The sequence below is a fragment of the Heptranchias perlo genome, chromosome 29, assembly GCF_035084215.1.
Source record: "Heptranchias perlo isolate sHepPer1 chromosome 29, sHepPer1.hap1, whole genome shotgun sequence".
NCBI classification, from domain to species: domain Eukaryota; kingdom Metazoa; phylum Chordata; class Chondrichthyes; order Hexanchiformes; family Hexanchidae; genus Heptranchias; species Heptranchias perlo.
This window is the reverse complement of record NC_090353.1, coordinates 21,786,029-21,807,424: the sequence shown is the minus strand read 5'-3', so window position 1 is coordinate 21,807,424 and position 21,396 is coordinate 21,786,029. Positions and strand designations below refer to the sequence as shown.

General features: G+C 39.7%; 1 protein-coding gene across 1 annotated transcript in view; it reads right to left on the bottom strand.

Moving 5' to 3' along the window:
- The window catches only part of unc13a (unc-13 homolog A (C. elegans)), a 340,969-nt gene that overhangs the window by 190,619 nt on the left and 128,954 nt on the right, over positions 1-21,396 (bottom strand). Inside the window, exons 12-14 of the mRNA XM_067968623.1 lie at positions 18,786-18,879; positions 13,512-13,567; positions 6,311-6,389 (exon numbers count right to left, since the gene is read on the bottom strand). Coding sequence (XP_067824724.1) covers positions 6,311-6,389; positions 13,512-13,567; positions 18,786-18,879 — 229 coding nt within the window. The remainder of the gene's footprint in view (positions 1-6,310; positions 6,390-13,511; positions 13,568-18,785; positions 18,880-21,396) is intronic.

Genomic DNA, 21,396 nt, shown 5'->3' with positions numbered 1-21,396 from the left:
TTTGTGAAGCTTTACCTAATGCCTGATCCTCTGCAGGAGGGTCAATTTCATCATCATCTTCTTCTAAGAGCTTGTCTTACTACTCCTGCTCATCTTTGCATATGCCACTTTGCAGCATGCAATACATATGATTCTAACAATTTATTCTGGCTCATGCTGCAAGGCATCCATAGAACTGTTCAAACATTTGTTTAATAATCCAAAGATATACTCCATTATATTTCTTCCCTTGGAATCCAAGTGTTCAGCATGTAGTCTATGTCTCCTAAGGCAATCTGCTTCACATCTTGAATAGTTGTAGAACCTTTGATTCCATCCAGATGTGTGCATCATGAATGTTGCCCAGAAACTAGCAGTTACTTGCATAATTTCACGTCTGTGGTCAGTAACCCTTTCTAATGGCGAAAGGGAAGGAGTTGTGGTATGGTGCAGAAAAGGCAATTGATGCTGTCTTGTACTCAAGCAATGCCACACGAGAAAACAATTGGTCGGCCTGTCCAGCCGTACCTGCATGACGCTGTCGAACAGTATATATTCAGAAGCATACTGAAAGAACCTGTTACAGCCGTGATGCGTTAGTGAACTGTGTAATGACTGATTCCGGTAATATCTCCAAGTGATGCCTGGAAAGGCCAAGTTGTGCAGAACCTTAATGCAATGCCCACTTTAACTTCCACTGATAATGCCATCTGGATGTTGCTCCCTAGTTGTAGAAGACTCAAGTGTGAGATGCTTCTTCGTTCAGGTGCAGCCTCCCCAAACACTGGTATTTTAAATGTTTCGGGTATACAGAATCCTGATGCTCCACCTTCTGTGCCTTTGAACATCCTGGCCAAGGTCTTCTGCCATTTCTGGTCATCCGCCTCCATGTTCAGCAGACTTAATGCTGCACCCATGCTGTTTATCATCTTTTGTTGCCAATAACCATAAGTTATGTACAGCTCCATTGAACATTCCAAGAGTTATTGCTTTAACTCTTGATTGTATGCAAGTAGTTAACAAGCCTTGAAAAAGCAGTAACTCTTGGAAATTTTCATGTTTTCATATAAGTGCTGCTCAACATACAGTTTTGTTGTAAAAAGCAAGATGTGTGCGCTTTTGCACGTTACGCTATTTGACAGTACACTCACACTCCACAATTGGGTGTCAAGGCCCAAATTAAATCTGAAGCAGAGAAGCAAAACTGCCTCCTCCAGGGAGACTCACTCCATTTTCCTCCAGTGTCAGGTCAAACCCTGACACTGAATTCAAGCTGCATTTACACTATAACTGAAGCTAGAGTGCAGGCCAGAACAACTTGACACCAACACTACATTAGAGTATGATAGTACCCTTATTTACTGAAGTGATTTTTGGAGCATATGTTGAAGTTAACAGATGGCACAAACTTAAATTTACTCCTCCTTAGTGCACATTAGCCTGTATGTTATTGCTAACTTTCAGAGTAAATTAGAGCACTTGGTGAACTATGACAATTATTCATTATTCATTACAGGGCCAAAGGCGGGTACATGGAGTTAGATCACAGATCAGCCATGATCTTATCAAATGGCGGAGCAGGCACAAGGGGCTGAATGGCCTACTCCTGTTCCTATGTTCCTATTTTACTATCTGTACCAACTTGTGTTTGTCAGGACATGTTGCTTCTGACAATATTTGTCATTACACATTGCCTTAAAACAACATTTGTCATAGCAAATTGTCTTGAAGTGGACCTCATCATAACATTACCATCCAACGGCAGTGTGTCCATTCTTTTCCAACACCGTTCATCAGCATCTGTTACTTTGTAAAAATGTTGTTCTACTCAATTCAATTTGCTCTGGAGTTTATCAGCACATTGCCCTGTAGTTATAGTCTTCAATGTGTCTTTGTATTACTGCTTATTAGAGAATGCAAATTCACAATAATGTTTTTCTATGTGCAGTATTTACTAGTCTGTGTTATCTTTCAATAATATTCATTAGAGCACATCATATGACATGATCCATCAGAGTATCACCATCCATCAGTGCTGCTCAGCTCGCATTGTACTATATCATTTTTACTGGTATTTGCAACTACAATGAAGCATTTCCATGTATAAGTCATATTAATCAATCTGTATTCAATAACTGCTACAAAAGCAGGTCACTTTTATCCTATTTGCCATGGCTGATCAGCTATAGAGGTGACCACATGCTCCATGGTATCTGCTGGTGCCTTGCAACAGAACACCACACAAGGTAGAAGTGGACTCCTCCATACTCTCAGATGTGGTGTGGCAGCTCCTACCTCAAAGAATTGCTGGTGCGCAGAAAGCAGTTTTCCTTTGTCGGCCAAGTCCCAAAAGTCAGCTTCTCTATCTTCTTCAGCAGAGCTAGGACCCCGAGCTTGCCCTCCAGCAAGCATTCTTCTGGACTGTCTTTTCCAATAACTGCTACTCCTGAAACTTGTGCTGTGCAGACCCTGCTAACTCACTACCTATACCACCAGGGATACTGATATCTGTGCTGATGCTTGGGAGGGATGGAGGGAGTGCCAGAGCTTCTTAAGGAGGGTTCTCTCCCTCCCGAGTCTTATTCTTCAGGGTACGAGTTATGGGATGAACCCAGAATAGGGGAGAGGGACATGGGTCAGCATAGCATGGAAAGGTTGGGCAGCAAAGTTAGCAGATGATTGGCAGCACTGCGCAGCATCAGATTGTCAAGCTGCCTGTATGTATGATTGCTTAAAGAAAGCAAAAAGGTAAGAGTAATATGCAGACATCTTGCTGAGGCTCCACAGCTTCACCATCACCAACACTCCTCAAGCTGCCTGTCCAATTTATCACTAATGCTTCCTCAGCCATCTGAATGAGGGTTTGTATGGAGAACTGGCCTTCCCGGTTCTATTCCTCTCCCTGGTGCCAGCTTGTTCGGTAAAGAGTGGGAATAAGTTTGTGTGTTTTTTGTAAAGGACTGTGCAAATGTGAGAGGTAGCTTCACATAGTGTGCATGCTGAGAGAGAGAAGCAGAAAGTTGTGAGTAGGATGGGGAAGTAGTCATGTGCAAGAAAGTGGCTCCAGTATAAAATGTGAAAGCAGTTAGCAGAAGAGTGAAATGCTTTCCAGTTGTTGCCAGGTAAAAGCAAAATGCTGTTTGAGCCACTGTGAGGGCAGCAGCAGCAGGAGAGTGTGACTAGAATGAGAAGGTGCAGTGTCCTATTGTGTGGAGGAGAAGCATGTAGAGTAGGGGAGGGAAGTGTCTGGAGTGCTGGAAGGGTGGGCGGGTGGTTGTGAAGAAGTGCTATAGGCAAGGTGTAATGCAGAGTAATAGAAAGAGCAAGTCATCATTCTCACCCTTGCTGTGCGGATCAAGTCATTGAAGCACTTGCAGCACTGAACCCATGTCCCGGGGAGGAGATGGTCCTGGCACTGATATTTCCAGCTACCTACCTCCAGGCTTGCTGCAGACTTTGCTTGGAAAAATTCCTGCTATTTCTGGAGAAGGCGGCCTGCCTGTACGCCCTCACCTGCTCAATAAGGACTCCAATGCTGACTTGAGGTGCTCTTGCCAGAGACATGTTGCAGCCCAAATCTTTTGCACCAAGAATTTCTAGCGTGTAAAATGACACCTTGCTGTAAGAGGTGCAAGCATGCTTTAAATACGTGTCTGGCCTGCCGGAAGTCCTGCTGTCCATTTGGGTGGGCTCCCAGTCACTGCTGGAAACATGTCGGTAACCCATCAATGAAATTTAAATGAGGCCTGACCATCAAAATAGCTCAGACCTCAGACTGATGATATTGGGCGGATGGCCTAGTCACCCTATCCAGCGCCCGCCCGACGTGAAAACCGACCCCACTAAGTCTCAACTTTCCCTGAATCAAGTTATGGAAATGTTTCATCTAGTTTTTCTTCAAATATTTTTGAAAAGCAACCAGATATTGTCAGAAGGGGAAGAGAATCATCCTGATAGTTGGGATGACTAAATGCTACTGAAAGATCTTGGGAAATTATGCATGTTACACATGTTCAGATTGCAGGATCTGCCTTCTGTTAATTAAGTCACTGCTCTGGGCAAAAATATCAAGTTCAAGCTTTTGAGAGAGGCTGAGGCCTTCAAGGGAAAACTTTAATGAAGACAGCAAACAACACAAAAGACAATTCAATGGATAAATGAAGTTATTAAATGATAAAATTTAATCACGTTATTGTGAAATATGGAATTTTGGATTTTTTGTTTAAAACCTTATTTTGCACATTAGAAATTTCAGTTACTGGGAAAAAGCAGTGGCTGAAAAGTGTTTCAAAAGGTATTTTGAGAGTTCAACTGTTTTTAAAAATTAGTTTTTTTGTTATTGGAAGATTCTCCTGACTGGTATTCAGAATTGATTGTTTGCAGAAGTCCTTAGGAGTTTCTTATTGACAGTTTCCTAGTCACTTTCCTTTTGATTCATACATCCCCTACCTTTCTGCTATGATTTGCCACTGTGTTACTTTGAGTTGATCAACAAAGCATGACAGCAAAAGTGTATGAAAAATGTAACTGTGACAAACAGGAAGGGTGCGCTAGACTCATGATTTGAATATATATATATTTATGTTTTAATGACAGTTGTTAGCAATTTGCAGTTAGTTAGCTACTTTTTGCACAGGAAAGCCAGAGAGTATGGCCAATGCAGCCAAAAGCTCTACCACCAACGGTGGAGTGAAGGGAGAGGGGAATGCACAAAAGGCTAGAGTCCAGGGAATAAAGGACCTGGGAGGGACACTAGGTGGGAGGAGATTACTGAGATGAGGCAGGGTGTGGTGTGGAGGGATTTGAAGATGAAGAGGAGGATTTTAGGAGAGAAATCAGGGGGATGGGGAGGAAATGAAGATGATGGATGAGTAGAACATAAAATTTAGATATTAATTTAGATTAATATCAGGTTGTGCTTGACTTACCCTTGGTCTTTCAGGACTATCAGCATAGTGGTTCTGGTTATCCTTCCCCACCCTGCTCTCAAGTTGTACAGTGATTATTGATGCAGATTACTTTAATAGGACACTAGGATGCATGATCATCCATTCATCTCCATTCCCAGGGATCTTAGATTAACTCCAATAGGTCATAAATTCTCCAAACATTGAACTGACAATTAAGGACGCTTCATCATGTTACTTTATAAAGTTGCTTGGATTATTAAAATAAGATTTCCAAATAATTATTTTTCAATGTGGATCTGCAAATCTATTTCAACACTTGGCAGATAACTAAAATAAAATGAAGTTAATTTTCCAATAATTTTTTTTTACTAACATGGTTGGCTGTTTCAAACTTATATCCTATAAAAACTTCAGTTGGCAGAAGATGCAACACAACACATTTTTAAAAATGAAATCAGATGTTTGATCAGGGTTTGGAAATATTTAAAGCCTATTGATGCAAGTATTTGAACTTGAATAAAACTTTTACACCAACATCACAAACAGAAGGCTATTACGGGCTTCAGGGGTCAGGCTGCGGGACTAAATAAACAAATTAACAGGCAATAAAGAGGTCTGATAGAGGCAGCACAAAACAGAAAAGAAGGCAAAATATCTTTGAAAAAAATATAATCAGAAAAAAATAGAAAGTGAAACTAAGCTGCAACTGCAATCTTTAAGAGCTTTGGTTTCTAATTTGCTGCTTATATTTGTTAAATATTAGTTACCTAATTAGCATTTTGTACAGACACATTCATTTTCTTTAAAAACAAAATGAATGAGCTTCTTAAAGAAAGTCTGCATAATGCATTCAACCACTCTTAATGTATAACACAATTTGTATGGAGATAAGATGAAAGTGAAATAGAGCAAATTCAGCTTTTTGGAGAGCTATTTAAACTTCTTTGTTGTATTAGCTAGGATGGAGATTTTATGCACAGGACCAGATTAAGTGATTGTGGAATCAAAACGTTATTCATTAATTAAAACTGTGCCAAAAATTTAGAAACCAAAGTCTTTCAGCCTAGTGCTGAACCCAGAGGCCCGTATAATACTGTGAACAAAACTAGCTGCACGTCGATATTGTAATGCCCTCCCTTGAAAATAGCAGTCAAGGATTTTCTCACCAGGTCGCTGACCAGTGGGAGGGATTTACGCCGTGGCTTAATGTCAGGCATGCTGTCAATGCTACGCAGAAATTTAACCGCTGCTCCCCTACAGTTATAAGTGAAACAAAAGACGAAAGAAAAAAAAACAAAAGTAAAGAAAAAAAAAGAAACAGAGAGGATTACTAGCGAGCAAGGCAACAGGCACAATTCCATGACTATCAGATGCCTCAGAGCATAGTGGCAGGTCACTGTGGGAGAAAAGAGATGTCTCACCAAATCACTAACAAGATTTTTGGGTTTTTTCTTTCGAAGATCTGGCATACTGTCAATACTGTAAAGCCCACCGCCAGGCCTAGAAAAGACAGTAATAGTAAAGTGAAGTACCAGTGCACAGGGGGGGATAAAGAGCTCCTTGAGGACTGACCAAGTATGGTCTTGAACAACAGTAATCCTGTATAATACAGAACAAAATGTTAACAATGTTACCAATGCTGCACACTGCAGTTGCTGAGGTAGAAAAATGCAAATACCAATATTTCTTGAAGCACTTGATATGTATTAAAGGGGCATGTTGTGAATAATTGTTTGGCATCCTTTATTTTCAACAAGGAGAGACCAGTTTTGATACTCCTCCAATTTAAAATGGTATTCTGTAGATAAGTTACATTTTTAACGGTTGTTTTCCAGATTAATCTTACAGCAACTATTTGGATTTTGAGGCTTACATAAAATGTATCGCAAAAATACAATTAATAGCAACTGGTCTGCTTTGGCTTAAAGCTCAAAGTTGCCTTCCTAACTTTAATACATCACCTCCTCAATTAATTTTCAATACATGTCTATTTTGTAACTCTAATGGATGCAAAAGCTTCAATGTATTCAGTATAGAAACTGAAAAATCTGCTTTTATTTCTTCCATAAATACAACATACTTGCACACCAAACTCTATCTGAGGTAAATCAAGTTGCTTTAAAATAACCTTTTTTAAAATAAGCTGCAAAACAAGCTCCAGGAATGGATGTTCTTTCTGGACTGGCAATCTTAAGCCCCGATTCTAACCTAGCCTGCCCAGCGCGAACAGGGCGGGTGGGTCAATAAAATCGTGGTGGGGATGTCGCACTGTATTACCGACCCTCGCTGTTTTAACCAGGCAGTTTCAGGCACAGGAGAGCCGCCCACCCCAGACAGGTGGGGGCCTACTCATCGTGCTGAAATCACGGCACGATGGTGTCAACGGCATCGGGTAACGCGATTTTAACTCCAGAAATTGAAATGCCTGCACACCTCAATTTGCAACTCAAAATTCAGAGGCCTAGCGCCCATTTTACGAGCACAATACAGGTAGCCGTAAGTTGAATTTTTCCTCCACTATTCTCTTCCATTGTATATTTTTCCATATAGAGCTACCCTTATACAAAAACAACTCAGTGCACCATTATAATTTTAATTGTAGATTAAGCTGAAAAGTGTTTTCCAAATGGTAATAATAATTTGTTCTTTTCTCTGAATATTCGGAACGCCATAAACATTAATCAAGAAGTATAGTCATTTATTTTTCAAAACTGTAGAAAAGACTAAGAAGTACCAGAATAGGACATTACTTAATTAATTGGAACACCAGTATTAAACACAATAGATCGTCGAGAACCAAGAAATGCCCCCTATAAAGGAATATATCTGCTAACCATGTTCCCATTAATCAACACCAGCTTCGCCTGTATCCCAAGAATTTCCTTAGAAATGTTCAGTTCTTCCATGGTCATTTTCCTTCATTTTGTTACCCTAAGCCCTCTCTCACAGCACTGGTCGTCTTCTATAAAATCTACTACTTGAACCTTTACACTTTTGCTGTTATCCTCATGATAAAGTCACATTGTATTTAAATGTTCCCTCAATTCCAGGCATCAGGGACAGACCTTCTTCTTTAGCACATGGATGTAAAGCACTATCTGGGTAGATTACATAGAGGACACTGGTAAAGATCACACACTCATAATGGAGCCTGGCTGATCTTCTGTCCATTTAAATTAATGGCTGGAAAATCAGCAAGGTCCATTACAAGTGTGCAATCCTCTCCATCTGGTTTTCCACTATCCACGTGATATCCAGGTGAAGTTTTATGCCCAAGTGCTAAAGAGGAAAACCTGTTCTCAACTTTTCCTCATCACTGCTGAATACTGGGCTAATATAGCTTCTAATTAGACTTTATGATTATAAATTACAAGTTAAGTTACCCACAGCAAAAAGTGTCACATTGGCCTATATTTTCCTCATAATGAAAAAGGTGATGAGGAATCTGTTTGTTTTCATAAATTCCCTTAAGGTGAGTTCCTTTGATTGTAAAGTGCTGATATGTAAAGCAGAAAGGAAATCGCAAGGGCTTTTTAAGTACTTGGGAATGTGCTTGTTGAGCTTTTTTGCATAGAAACAGTTGCTGCTTTCCACAAATTCAGCTTGTCAGGTCTGACAATTTTCAAACAGGGGTGCAGCTATCCAATGGGCTCTCCTCTGACCACGAACAAAAACCCTATTTACTAAACCTGATTATAAATCAATGACAGTGCAACTCAATCGTTTCCCTTTAACTTTAAAAACACAGGAAAATATACCCTAAATACCATCTGAAGTAAAATGCCTACTTTTGGAGGAATGTGGGTGATCATCTTGCCGTCATTTCTGACTGACCCAGACACTTACACATAACCCCTACAGTCATTCATGGTCTCCATTCTCAAACCTCACTGGCTATATGAAGCAGTAGATCAACATGAATTAAGTATGAGAGATACTAGTGCGTTTTCTTGCTGGGCAAATCTTCACTTTCAGCTTAGTAAGGCACCATCTTCTACTGAGAAGCCAAATGCATGGAAATCACCTTGCTGACCACATAAATCATCAATGCCTTCTTCTATAACATTATGAAAAGGCACAAACTCACAAGTTTGTGTACTTTGACAACTTATGTCATGTAATGCGATCGTTCATCAAAGCTCAGTTGCACGCTCAACATACATTTATGCTAAGCCTGCAACTTGACTGAAGTCAGAAGTACACCAAGCTGCTCTATGTGCCATAAATGTGTATGATGCCCAAATGAAGAGAGTGGCATTTAAACTATCAAGGGTCAAATTTGTGAATCACTTCTTAAACATTCAAGCGAATGAAGCTTAAATGTGCAAGTAGCTGCTTCACACACTAGATCCTTGTAAGCCCCAAATCACCCTCTCTCCATTCAGGCATTACAGCCATACTAAGCACATGGAGCAGCTTGATGCACTTATCTCGATTGAATAGATAATATTTACCAGCTTGATATGGGGGCGAGGGGGGAGAAGAGCTCAGGGCTGAGGATTTTGTGCACTGCCGGTGTTGTTTTCTTTTCCATAGTTGTTAACAGCAGAATCAATTATGGGTAATGAAGTAGTGGAAGAGCAGATAGCGGAGGCTGCAGAAACAGATCACTGAGGGCAGAGGAGACATAACACAGTGCCTACCAGCTATCCCAGGCTGAGCCACTTCCCTACAAAAGACAGCAACCTGAAGCTCTCTTAGGAACAGTGTCCAATGAGGTTCAAGCTGAGCAAAGAAGCAGTCACCAAATGGAATCACTCGGTGTAGAAAGAGGTCAATAAGCACAACAATAATGACTGCATGCGAGGTTAGTAAGAACAACAAAATTGTCAGTGGAAGTCACTGCACTGAACCGCTGCACCTTCAGTATCTTTCAGGCACCCAAACTGGAGAGGAATCAGCTGACTTAGTGAATTTCTATACTTGTGACATGACTGAACCACTCTTCTGGAAGGCACGCCAGTTTATTGGGTTCAATGTGGACCATGAGCAGCAGGATTCAAATCAGCTTGCCTTCCATTGGCTGACCTAAAGTGCTGCGCATCCAAGTTGGCATTTGTGTACCTTCTCGTAATGAAAGAGGTAGAAATGGCCCTCCACATCTGTATCAAATGCCTCAACCCTAATTATCTTGTGATCTTGATTGCAATGAGGCAACTGTGGGGCCTTTCAGGATGGATAAATTAAAATAAGTCGCATGTCTTCCTCTTCCATAATTATCCTGTGATAGGTTTCCATTTCCTCAATGTGCAGATGGTTTGCAACGAAGCAAAAATCACACTTGGCATCCTGGAAATTCACGATTCCTTCATTTTGAGGAGTCCAACTTGACTAAATTCACTGACGGTGAAGGTTTCAGGGAAGGCTGACCCTGAATAAAAATATGCACCGTGTCCATGGCTGATAACCCCCATAATCAACTGAAGAAAAGATATAATGACGCCCACGCAAGGACGAAGGTGCTCACTGAGCAAACTTTTGGGGTACTTAAGCAACACTTCCGATGTTTAGATGGTCAAGTGAGGCCTCGTCATATTTCTCTTGCAAAATTTGAAAAGGTTGTTAATATGCAGCATGTCTCACAATACTGACAGAAGCCCAAGGCTGGAGAACAACAAGGGACAACAGGATGAGAAGCAACAGGTTTAAGAAGGTGTCTAAAAGCCAGAGGAAGATAACCTAGCCATCAGCAAGGTGTTGCCTACCAGTGTTTGACAGGACATATTTGTTTTCTCATTTCTAGGAGACCAAATACCATTTCTTTCTATTTCCTAAGAGCACAATGTTTTCCCATTTTGAAATTGTTGTACTCAATTTCATGTTCTTTGTAATAAATCCACAGAATGCAGCATTTAAAGAATTAATGCATCCTTATAAAACTTGTGCAACATAGTTCCTATGTGCAATTTTTATGTATGATAGTGTCCACATGCATAAATGTTACCCCCTGAATGCGTCTTTCTAGTGTGTCTACCACCGTCCATTAGTCATCCACTTCTACGCAACAGTGGTTATGGTGGAGTTACCCCAATCTAACTGCTCCCCTAGGTGAGGGGCCAGAAATTGAATCCCGCTGCTGCACATAAGACTCCGTTCCTTCTGATTTAAGTGGCGACTACTTCCAATGTCCCGTCAGCAGTGCGAGGAGGCTTCTGGGCTTGAGTCACTTGTGTTCCAGTTTTCAGAGGTGCTCCCTGGCAAAGTCACTTAGAAACTGCCCAGAGCTCATACAGCACTCAGCTGGCTGCTCCTGAATATGTGCTTACAAACCAGTTTGAGAGGATTTCTCCTCAGGAGGTACATTCAGAAGTTTCTAAACCCTTTGCCAAAAGATGCAAGTAATCTAATGCCACAGATTACTGCGGTTGCCATGACAGTGGCAGTGCTGGCAAACTCCACATCAGAAAATTGAGTCAAAGGACACCTTCACACTATCCATGTGTTTAATCAGCCTTTTTTGGGATGTAAGACGACCAAAAACAAGAAGAGAGAATCTGCACGATCCCCCACTTTGCACTTGCTGCTTTTAACAACTGCCCTGCTCTTCTACCACTTTCTCACCATCTATCCCTTCCTCACCACTGTGCTGTGTAATATCCAGTATTCCCTTCTGACCCTTCACAATCAAAAGTCCTGATATGCTAGTACATGGGCTGATGTTTAAGTGAAAGTGGTGATACTGAGTGGTCTGGTGTACTGTGCTGCTCCAACCCTGGCTGTGACCTACTGCTTCCTGCATTATTAGCTGCAAAGAGTACAAGGAACATTAATGACAGCGCAATTACACCTTGTCAATTCACCGCTGCCTTTGAAAGCAATGATGTAGAAAACTGGTGTTCTCCATGTGAAAGCATAAACTGTACATGTTAGTGACCCCTCAAATCAGGAAATGGTGGCATGAATTTGATCTATGCGTCCCTCCCATCTTCATAATAGGAGAGTCTTCCATTGTCAGCATGTCCATATAGGCCAACATCATTTGTTCAAAAGTTGCCAGAGGCTTCATTGTGTTCCTCCCAAAACCAGTATCATTGTGTACCCTACTGTGAAAATGACATGAGCGGCTGTCATTAGTAATGTCTGTTCAGCAAGTCTCAAGTAGTGCTACATTAACTTCCCTGTATTGTCACGGTTTGTACAATGCAAATGTTAGTTGCCCTATTAACAAAAAATGCCAACTTTACTGCATGATTTTTACACAATTATACCAATTATTACGTGTCAATTATGGCAAAATATCTGAAAAATGTGAATGCAGTGTATAATAAGGCTGCAGTCTCAGCAATTCCCATTCCTTTGGTGGCTATCCTCACATTCTTCCATGCCTTTTGAGTTTCTGATTCATTGTTAGAACATTTAATATTCCACACTGAGACAGCCTTGACCCAAACTTGGTCTTTCTCAATTATGTCATCAAGGATACGGTTATACGTAAATGAGATAACAGGGTCATCTTTCAATGTCTGAAGCAGCCACTGCCTGTGCATTCAAGTTCCTCACTGCGCAGCTGTATTATGGGCTGATGAATAAGCAGCTCATTAACGGCTTGAGAAATGGGAAAATGACAATCAATGCAGGTATTCCCTGATTGGTCAATTTCTATTGAGTCATGTTATCAAATGTGACCAGAGGAAACCTGAGTGCACCTGTGAGTTTGACAAACAAATTTCCTGAGGTAAAACTCAGGAAAATAAATGAGTGAATTTTAATGATTATTTCTAAAGGAGAAAAATATAGACCAGTGTATTTAAATGTTCCCTCAACTCCAGATAGTTAAGTTTTCCTAGTCACTGCTAAATGCTAGACTAATATAGCTTCTTACTAGGTTATATGATTACAGGTTATAGACTCAATTTAGAAACTGCTCTGCACTCACTTGATGATTCCATCCATGAAGAAAATTATGCTGTTCTAAATTTGAAAATAATTGAAATCTTCTGCTTTTGTTCACATTTTCTTTGTAGCCTGACAGATGTTCTACAGTAGTAACATCTCCAAAAACAAAGTTTTCCATAGCAATAACACAATGGGGTAGATTTTCAACTTGCCGCCCAGATGTAAAACTGGATTGCAGATTCGCTGCCCAGTATAGAAACTGCCCAATTTTCATTTCCTGAAGTAAATGGAAATTAAAATCGGGTGGTTTCTATAATGGGTGGCTGATCCACAATGCCAGTTTCATGCTGGGGCGACAGGTTGAAAATCTACCACAACCTACATATTTAAATTGCTTCCTAACAGCAAATAAAACAATTATTAAGAGAGCTAAAAACTGATCCAACTTGAAGGCGAACACTGGTTATTAATCAAATTATGCCAGTTTTGTGACTATCGTATAGTACCAACAAATAAGTATTTATAGCACACTCTGAAATACATTATATTACAATGCTGAAAGACATTTTAGAGACCTGTATCCCGAGAACTGCCTAACAAACATATTTTCCCTCAGGATTTGGTTTCCAGTAAAGCCTGCCTCACTACATGGATTATAACAAAGAGTAGCACTAAAATATTTTTTTAGTATTGAGAAATTCATATTTAGAAAGTATTTTAACATTGATGTATGCAATCTATAAAATACAGTTCCTGCTACATACTAATTAATGAAATTATACTTACCCTCCTTTAAACCAAAGCGGCTTGGGTAGATCACCAACACCTTCCCCAAGTTGTGCCTATGGAAAAAAACAACAAATTTATCTGCAAAAAACAACATACTTGATATTCTTTCAATAACAATTTGTCAAAGCTCAACATTTCACAGTAGAGCTGATTTAAATATTCTTGTATTTCTTAATAGTTACACTTTCCGGTGTACTTAGATATAAATGTTGCCGTAAGCAATGAGGTAGAGATTTGCTGCTTGTGGATGAAAGCGAGAAAAATAAGATAATTAAAGAGAGTTAAGCAGCAACTGTAAATAATTATGTTGTGCACGCATTGCCTTTACCCCTTTAATTTCAGATTTTTCTGCTTTGATGGTGAAATCACTGGATGTTGTGCTGTTTCATGAAAATACATTTCTTACATCAATGCCAATGATGCACCAATCATAAGATAGGAATTAAGGTGCGGTGATCAAGTCTGAAACAGTGGCACCAGTGAAGACTGGCAAAGTACCTTCCTTTTTTATTTTTAGAGATAACAAAATAATGCAACTTAATAGACTATCTTCCTCTCTACCCCAAGTGATGTGATGCTATCAAAAACTAAATTGCATAACAGTTGCACTCTTCAACTGGTGACAGTGCTGAGTAATCAATTAATAGGTCAGGCATAGCATAGGCCACCTACCACAGAGGGTTCCCACGGAATGCCTCTAATGGGCCAGTGATACTATGATTACAGTTCTCAGATCGGTGACCTGAATGGTGTGATGTTGAGTTAGCCAACCCAAGTTATGCCCCTGCATCATTATCTGCCTAAAGGCAATGGAATTCTGCACATGAACGCTTGCAAATATGCACAGAGCTATGCCTACCGACTCCAGAATGGTTAAATTTTAATATTTGAAGTGAGCCATGATGTACTGTTAACATTAAAAAGCCAAATTTAAGAAGTGTCCCCATATGGTCAAACTGGTCACCTGGAAACTTTTTAAAAGCTTGACTTTATGATGGACTGCAGTTAGAGTGTAGTTTATGAGAAGCGCAAGTAGTGGGAGACTACTGTTTGAGAAGATGGTCTCAAAATTCTTGCCTTTCATATGGTCCACAGTCAGATCATCATCCTGACTCCACAATTACACCACTGGTATATGCTTTCCAAACCAGTTTTTAAATGTATGAACCAGTAATGGAACATGGAGTAAAATGAAAAGTGCTCACAGATTCCTTGCTTCTGACAATGTATACAAAATAATTACCAAAGGCCAACTACCCAACAGATCTCACTTTTTTAACTACCGTGTAAGACAAGCAAATTAGGCAGCTATGAATACACCAGCGTCTTAATTTTCCTAAAACATCTCATCAGTTTTAGAAATTATGTAACATGACTTCCTGCATATAACACTTACTGGGATTTTTATACTGTATGTTGGTTACCATTTACTGAGTTTAATAAATATTACTGTAAATTTCAGGGTTGAAAATAATAATGCATCACAATAGAGAAGTGTATAATTCTCCACAATTATTGAGTGGTATTGTACACTGTAAAGTATTCCAACTATTATGTTGGTTGCTGTGGTTACTGAGGGGTATAACATTTTTGAAGGGTATTCCAAACTGTCACGTCATCGCAGTCCAATACATGCCTCCAATGATGTTTTGCTAATTAGTACAATAGTGATATGTATAGGTGGCAATGCATTACAACCAAAACTTAGAATATTCATCCATTTAAAATTTTGAATTTCCGGGGTCTACTAACACATTCTCTGTAAATACAAACATAAATAAATAGGTTTCTAAGCGTTCGTATAAAAAACTTTTGACAGCATCACTAGACAGTAACAACTTTGTTGATCTAAAAATTAATAAAAGCAGTTGTTAGTATTATAAAATTGTAGCAGCTTTCACATAGATATGAAGTTACTAACTGATGAATCATAAACCAAATGGGTGCATTATTGATTTAAATAATACAGCAACAATAAATTCTGAAATATAAACAAGTTATAAAAAAATCTCATTATATTAATTAAGCATTAAGTAAATAAAGCATAACGTGAATCAAAAGCTGTAACAGAATCAGCATGTTAGAAATATCACTGTGACCACAATTTCATCAATCTACTGACATCGCTACTGCCGTATAGATCATGAGAAAAAATTAAAAGTGATGGAGGGTCTGACCAAATATTCTGCCAAATTTGGAAACGGTTATGACCACGGAATTAAGGAGATTTATAACTGACGTGCTGTGTAGAAACAAAAATGAGCTGTGCCAGAGTGGGGGGATCATCAGTTTGATTCACCATTTGCTGAGTTTCCAAATCTCAGCCACTCTGCTGTGGCAAGGCCAGGTGGAAGTGGAGGAGGACGGTGTGAAAATTCAGAAAAATAGTTGTCATTGGCCCACTGTTGCACATCTCCAGAGGCTACCCCAAGAGCACTGGGCACATACACGCAATATATGCAATCACATAAGTTTTTTTGCAGCGGCTGCCGACGCGATTGGTAGACTGCCAATTCTGAAACGGAGGGAAAATGCCGTTTCAAAGTAGTACGTATTCGTGAGCGTGACAATGACTATATGGTTGGGGTCAGGCTCAACGGGGTGGCATGCTGCACAGTCTTGCTCAAGCACTTCTTGAAGTTGGCTTTTCCCCCCCTCAGTTCAGAGTTGCTGCTTGTGCCTAGCTTGTGCTGTGGATTTGCCAAAATAAATTATGCCAATTTAACCTAGGGACAGTAAAAATTATGAAACACTCTGTAAATTAACAGATAGTGTCAAGTGAAAAATGATTTTTAATGTCTGTTTCATCAGGGGCGGGGGATGGATCTGTTAAGGGGGTGATTATAAAATGTGTTACCGGTCCCCGATGCATGCACCTGCCATGATAGGCCCAAGCTTGTGCACAAAGGACACACCATTTTTGGTATTTACACATGTGACTTAAACTGCAAAGTGACATTTTAATGAAATAGGGTGTTGCCTCTGGAAGAGATAGCAATTTTAATTTCCTAACTTTACATGTTCCTGCTCAAGAGTGGCATAGGGAACAGTTTAGCTACAGAATCTACATATCTAAAAGGATAAGAAAGTACAAGGGGAGAAAAAAATGGCAACGTATCAGCAAGGAAAACAAAACTTCTTTTTACTGTAATGATTTTTTTTAAAACTTCCTTGCAATTATTTTTTTTGTGTTTTTCAACTTGCAGTTTTTGGCTTTATCTCCCTCTCTCTCTCTGCATCTCCTGTAAGGAGTCTCAATCGTGTCTGCTTTATCAACCACCATTTACTCTATCAAACTCAATTATATTTGTTCAATTATTGGGTTTTCAGATTGGCTTTCAGATCAGTGTGCCTGTCTTTGTGTTTGACATAGTGCCCAACAAAATAATCAGTAATTCAGTGAGACAAATGAAGGGCATTGATGTGTTCAGAAAATAAATGTGACACTAAAGGTGGAATTTTAATTCCCGAGCAGGAAGTCGACTGGGTGGGAGCAGCAGCGGGAGGCATAGGCAATTTTAACGGCCAGGCTTCATTTACATCCTGCTGGCCAGCTGCCTGCTTAAAACAGGCGAAAAGAGAGAACTAGCTGGCACTAACACGTTGGACACTTTACCACAATCTATGGATACATTGGACACTTCCGTGTATTGGGCAGGTCAATCATGCACCAGACACAAAACTTTTTTTCACTCATTAATATATTTAGTGAGATTTTCAACTTCCACATGAAATGGCCCGCATCTCTGGCAAGGCTGCACTTCCACCATTACTGAGAGGCACCCCTCACCCTGGCCAATCTTCTGGCTTTAGGGTTATTTGAATATTAAGAGGCAGGCCCCTCTGCCCTCTGCTGGGGAGTCCCACCGAAATAGAGGCAGTGTTTTGCTGCAGCAGTCCTTGGAAGCCTGCCTCAGCATAAGGATGCAGGAAATCTCCCTGCTTCCTGTAAAACTGATAATTTTTTTTAAAGCTTTTTTCTTACTTTTTGAGCCTATGCACTCCATCACTCTGATTGTGATTACACAGTCCTACTATCTAGAAAAAATGTCAGGATTCCCCTCTGCTGCCATTGGAATGCTGGAAGCCTGGGACTAGCAAGTATCCCTTCAATTCAGCATTCTGATGGTATGAATCATGTGTTTAGTTTTCACTGCCAGGCCTGAGGAATCTTGGGGTCAATATAGCATGGAGAGGATGTAGCAAAGTGTATCCAAGAGCATTTCTCCACCCTTGCTCGCCAGATCCACTGAAAAATCAGCAGGAACAGATAGAAAATCCCAGTCATTTTATATATTATACAAAATGGTCAGGAAATAATAACAAGGCTGTTGGTGTCTTTTTCAGTTTCAGAATTGTATTTGTACAAATCGCAACCAAACTGGATCAAACTCATCTGTAAATCTCCCTTTGATTTAGTATTTTTTGGGGTTTTTTTTTGCCATGTTTGAATTAATCGGCACCCACTGTGATACCTGCAATGATTATTCAGATAGCACTGTTTATGGTGTGTTCAACGTCAGACTGGAGGTAACACCATTCCTCATTACTACCAGTGAAAGGTCTTACTCATTTTGTTTCATCTGAGACTGTATTAGGATAGTTTGTGAAGGAGTGAACCTCTCATTTTTCAAGTTATTGTCTACCATTTTCTCTGGTCTCCACAGATTATGCATCACCTATGGCCAAAATAATAGGCTGGGAATTTGTTTTCATACCCCAACAATGCCTTTCTGAATCAGGCAGTAAGAGGTATTCAAAATAACACTTCCTAAAATATTCCCTCCCCATGATAAATTATTTGGGGTCTGCTCGGTTTTCCCCAAAGTGACACAGCTGAGAGAGGAAACTCTATGATGTGGAATATCTGGAGGGGGGTGTGGGGGACAAGCCAATTTCCTACCAATCCAAAGTATGCCTTAACTGTAGCTATTAGTGAACCAGCAAACATTGAAAAGATTTACTGGGCCACTATTCACAAGATAAACACAGTCTTAGAAAAATTATAAGACTGTCAGTGTTCAATTTATTTTTGCTTCAAGAACCAATTTGTTTTTCCATTTGTTGGTTTGTTATCCATTTTTAAGTTAATTTACAGGTTTGTTATTGTAGATGTGTTAATTTTTAAACTTCATGCTACAATGCTTATAAATATCCTACCACCATGCAAAAGATAGACTGCAGTTATTATCTGCAATGAAATAAACTTTTCCAACGTTGACAAAAAAAATCAATGTTTGTCTCACTTAGTGGAAAAAAAGGCAGGTTTACCTCTTGAATCTGCATACGAACTTTGTTAAAAGCTCTAATCCAATTGGCTTTGGCCCTAGATATATTAGAATGGCCATCCTCCTCGCTTCTGTAACTAAAGAGGTAAAAATAGTATGCTGAACACAATTAAAATAACTCTTTCACAGATTGCAATGTCTCACTGAAATTCTACTAAGCAATACAAACATGTTGATTGTTATATGTCTTTTTTGCCAGTGACATCTCTAGACCTTTTGCTCTGCAATTTTTTGTCTACCTACTCCAATTTTGTCCTTTTCTCTTCAAAGTGCTGAATTTTGCTGGAGCACCATTCAGCAGGTACCAACAACTCGCTCAGAACTCACCCAAATAGCAATTCTTCAGGTGTGACCAATAACATTTAACACTATAAACATATCTATAATCTGCACAAGAGATTGAGCAGTGCATGATAATTGAAGTATCTGTTTAATCATTCAAATAACTAGGAATTGATCATTTTTATCTACTTGTTTTCAGTCTTTCTGCCCTTTTTGTGTCTGTTCTTTAACATAAATCTCGTCAGGCTTTTTTAAAAAAAATAGTAACTGCCTGGATTATCAACAAAGTGATACAAGTACATTTTTCATGAACATTTTTTCCTTTGCCTTCATTTATTTTAATAACTAATTGATACTAACTATTTTTTGTTTTGTCTGACCCTCTCCAATAATGATCCAGCCACAATAACAACAAGTTGCATTTGTGTAGTGCCTTTAACGTAAGAAAACATCCTTAGGCACTTGACATGGAAGAGAGATGGACCAAACGGTTAAAGATTTGAGAGAGATTGGCTGGACACAGTTAAAAAGGTAGGATTTGACATGTTTTTACAGTGCATTCACACTCTAAGTTTAAAGTTGGTTTGAAGTCAAAATCACACTAACAATAAACTTGACTATAAGTCAGGTGTAAAAATCAATCTGTCTCAGAAGTGAAGCAAACTGAAACTCCCCCCTCCAGGGAGTTTTACACTGCTTCAATCCAGTGTCATTCAAGCTGTATTTACATCCTAATGGTTTTCACCAATGCTACAGTTGTACTGCACCTTTAAAGACAGAGAAAGAAGTAGCAAACTGAAGAAAAGTGGGAGTTACAAAGGATGGGTCAAAGAGGGCTGAAAGCTCTGCTACTAGATGAGAATCACCAAAGAGAGAGAGATGGCACAGGATCTCAGGATTGGAGGATTATAGTCATGGGGATGCGATGCAAGATTTGAAGAAGTTGTAGAAATAGGATGAGGTAAGGCCGCATCACAATCCTTTTGTAGCTTTTCCCCAAATTGATTTATCAGTCCTCCTCAGAAACGGGAGAATTTATAATGGGAACAAGGAAATGGCAGAGCAATTAGACAAATACTTTGGTTCTGTCTTCACGAAGAGGACACAAATAACTTCCCAGAAATGCTGGGGAACCAAGGGACAAGTGAGAAGGGGGAATTAAAAGAAATTAGTATTAGTAAAAAAAAGTGCTGGAGAAATTAATGGGTCTGAAAGCCGATAAATCCCCAGGGCCTGATAATCTGCATCCCAGAGTACTAAAAGAGGTAGCCATGGAAATAGTGGATGCATTAGTTGTCATCTTCCAAAATTCTAGAGATTATGGAACAGTTCCTGCAGATTGGAGGGTGGCAAACGTAACTCCGCTATTTAAAAAAGGAGAGAGAGAGAAAACAGGGAACTACAGACCGGTTAGCCTAACATCAGTAGTAGGGAAAATGCTAGAATCTATTAAAGGATGTGATAACAGGACACTTAGAAAATATCAATGGGATTAGACAAAGTCAACATGGATTTATGAAAGGGAAATCATGTTTGAAAAACCTACTGGAGTTTTTTGAGGCTGTAACTGATAGAATAGATATGGGAGAACCAGTGGATGTCATTTATTTGGATTTTCAGAAGGCCTTTGATAAAGTCCCACATAAGAGGTTAGTGTGCAAAATTGGATTGGTGGTAATATACTGGCATGGATTGAAAATTGGTTAACAGACAGGAAACAAAGAGTAGGAATAAATGGGTCTTTTTCGGGGTGGCAGGCAGTGACTAGTGGGGTACCGCAGGGATCAGTGCTTGGGCCCCAGCTACTCGCAATATATAGCAATGATTTGGATGAGGGAACCAAATGTAATATTTCCAAGTTTGCTGACAGCACAAAACTAGGTGGGATTGTGAGTTGTGAGGAGGATGCAAAGAGGCTTCAAGGCGATTTAGACAAGTTGAATGAGTGGGCAAATACATGGCATGTGCAGTATAATGTGGATAAATGTGAAGTTATCCACTTCGGAAGGAAAAACAGAAAGCACAGTACTGTTTAAATGGTGATAGATTGGGAAATGTTGATGTACAAAGGGACCTGGGTGTCCTTGTACACCAGTCACTGAAAGCAAACATGCAAGTGCAGCAAGCAGTTAAGAAGGCAAATGGTATGTTGGCCTTCATTGCAAGAGGATGAGAGTATAGGAGCAAGGATGTCTTACTGCAGTTATACAGGGCCTTGGTGAGACCACACCTGGAGTACTGTGTGCAGTTTTGGTCTCCTTACCTAAGGAAGAATATACTTGCCATAGAGGGAGTGCAGCGAAGGTTCACCA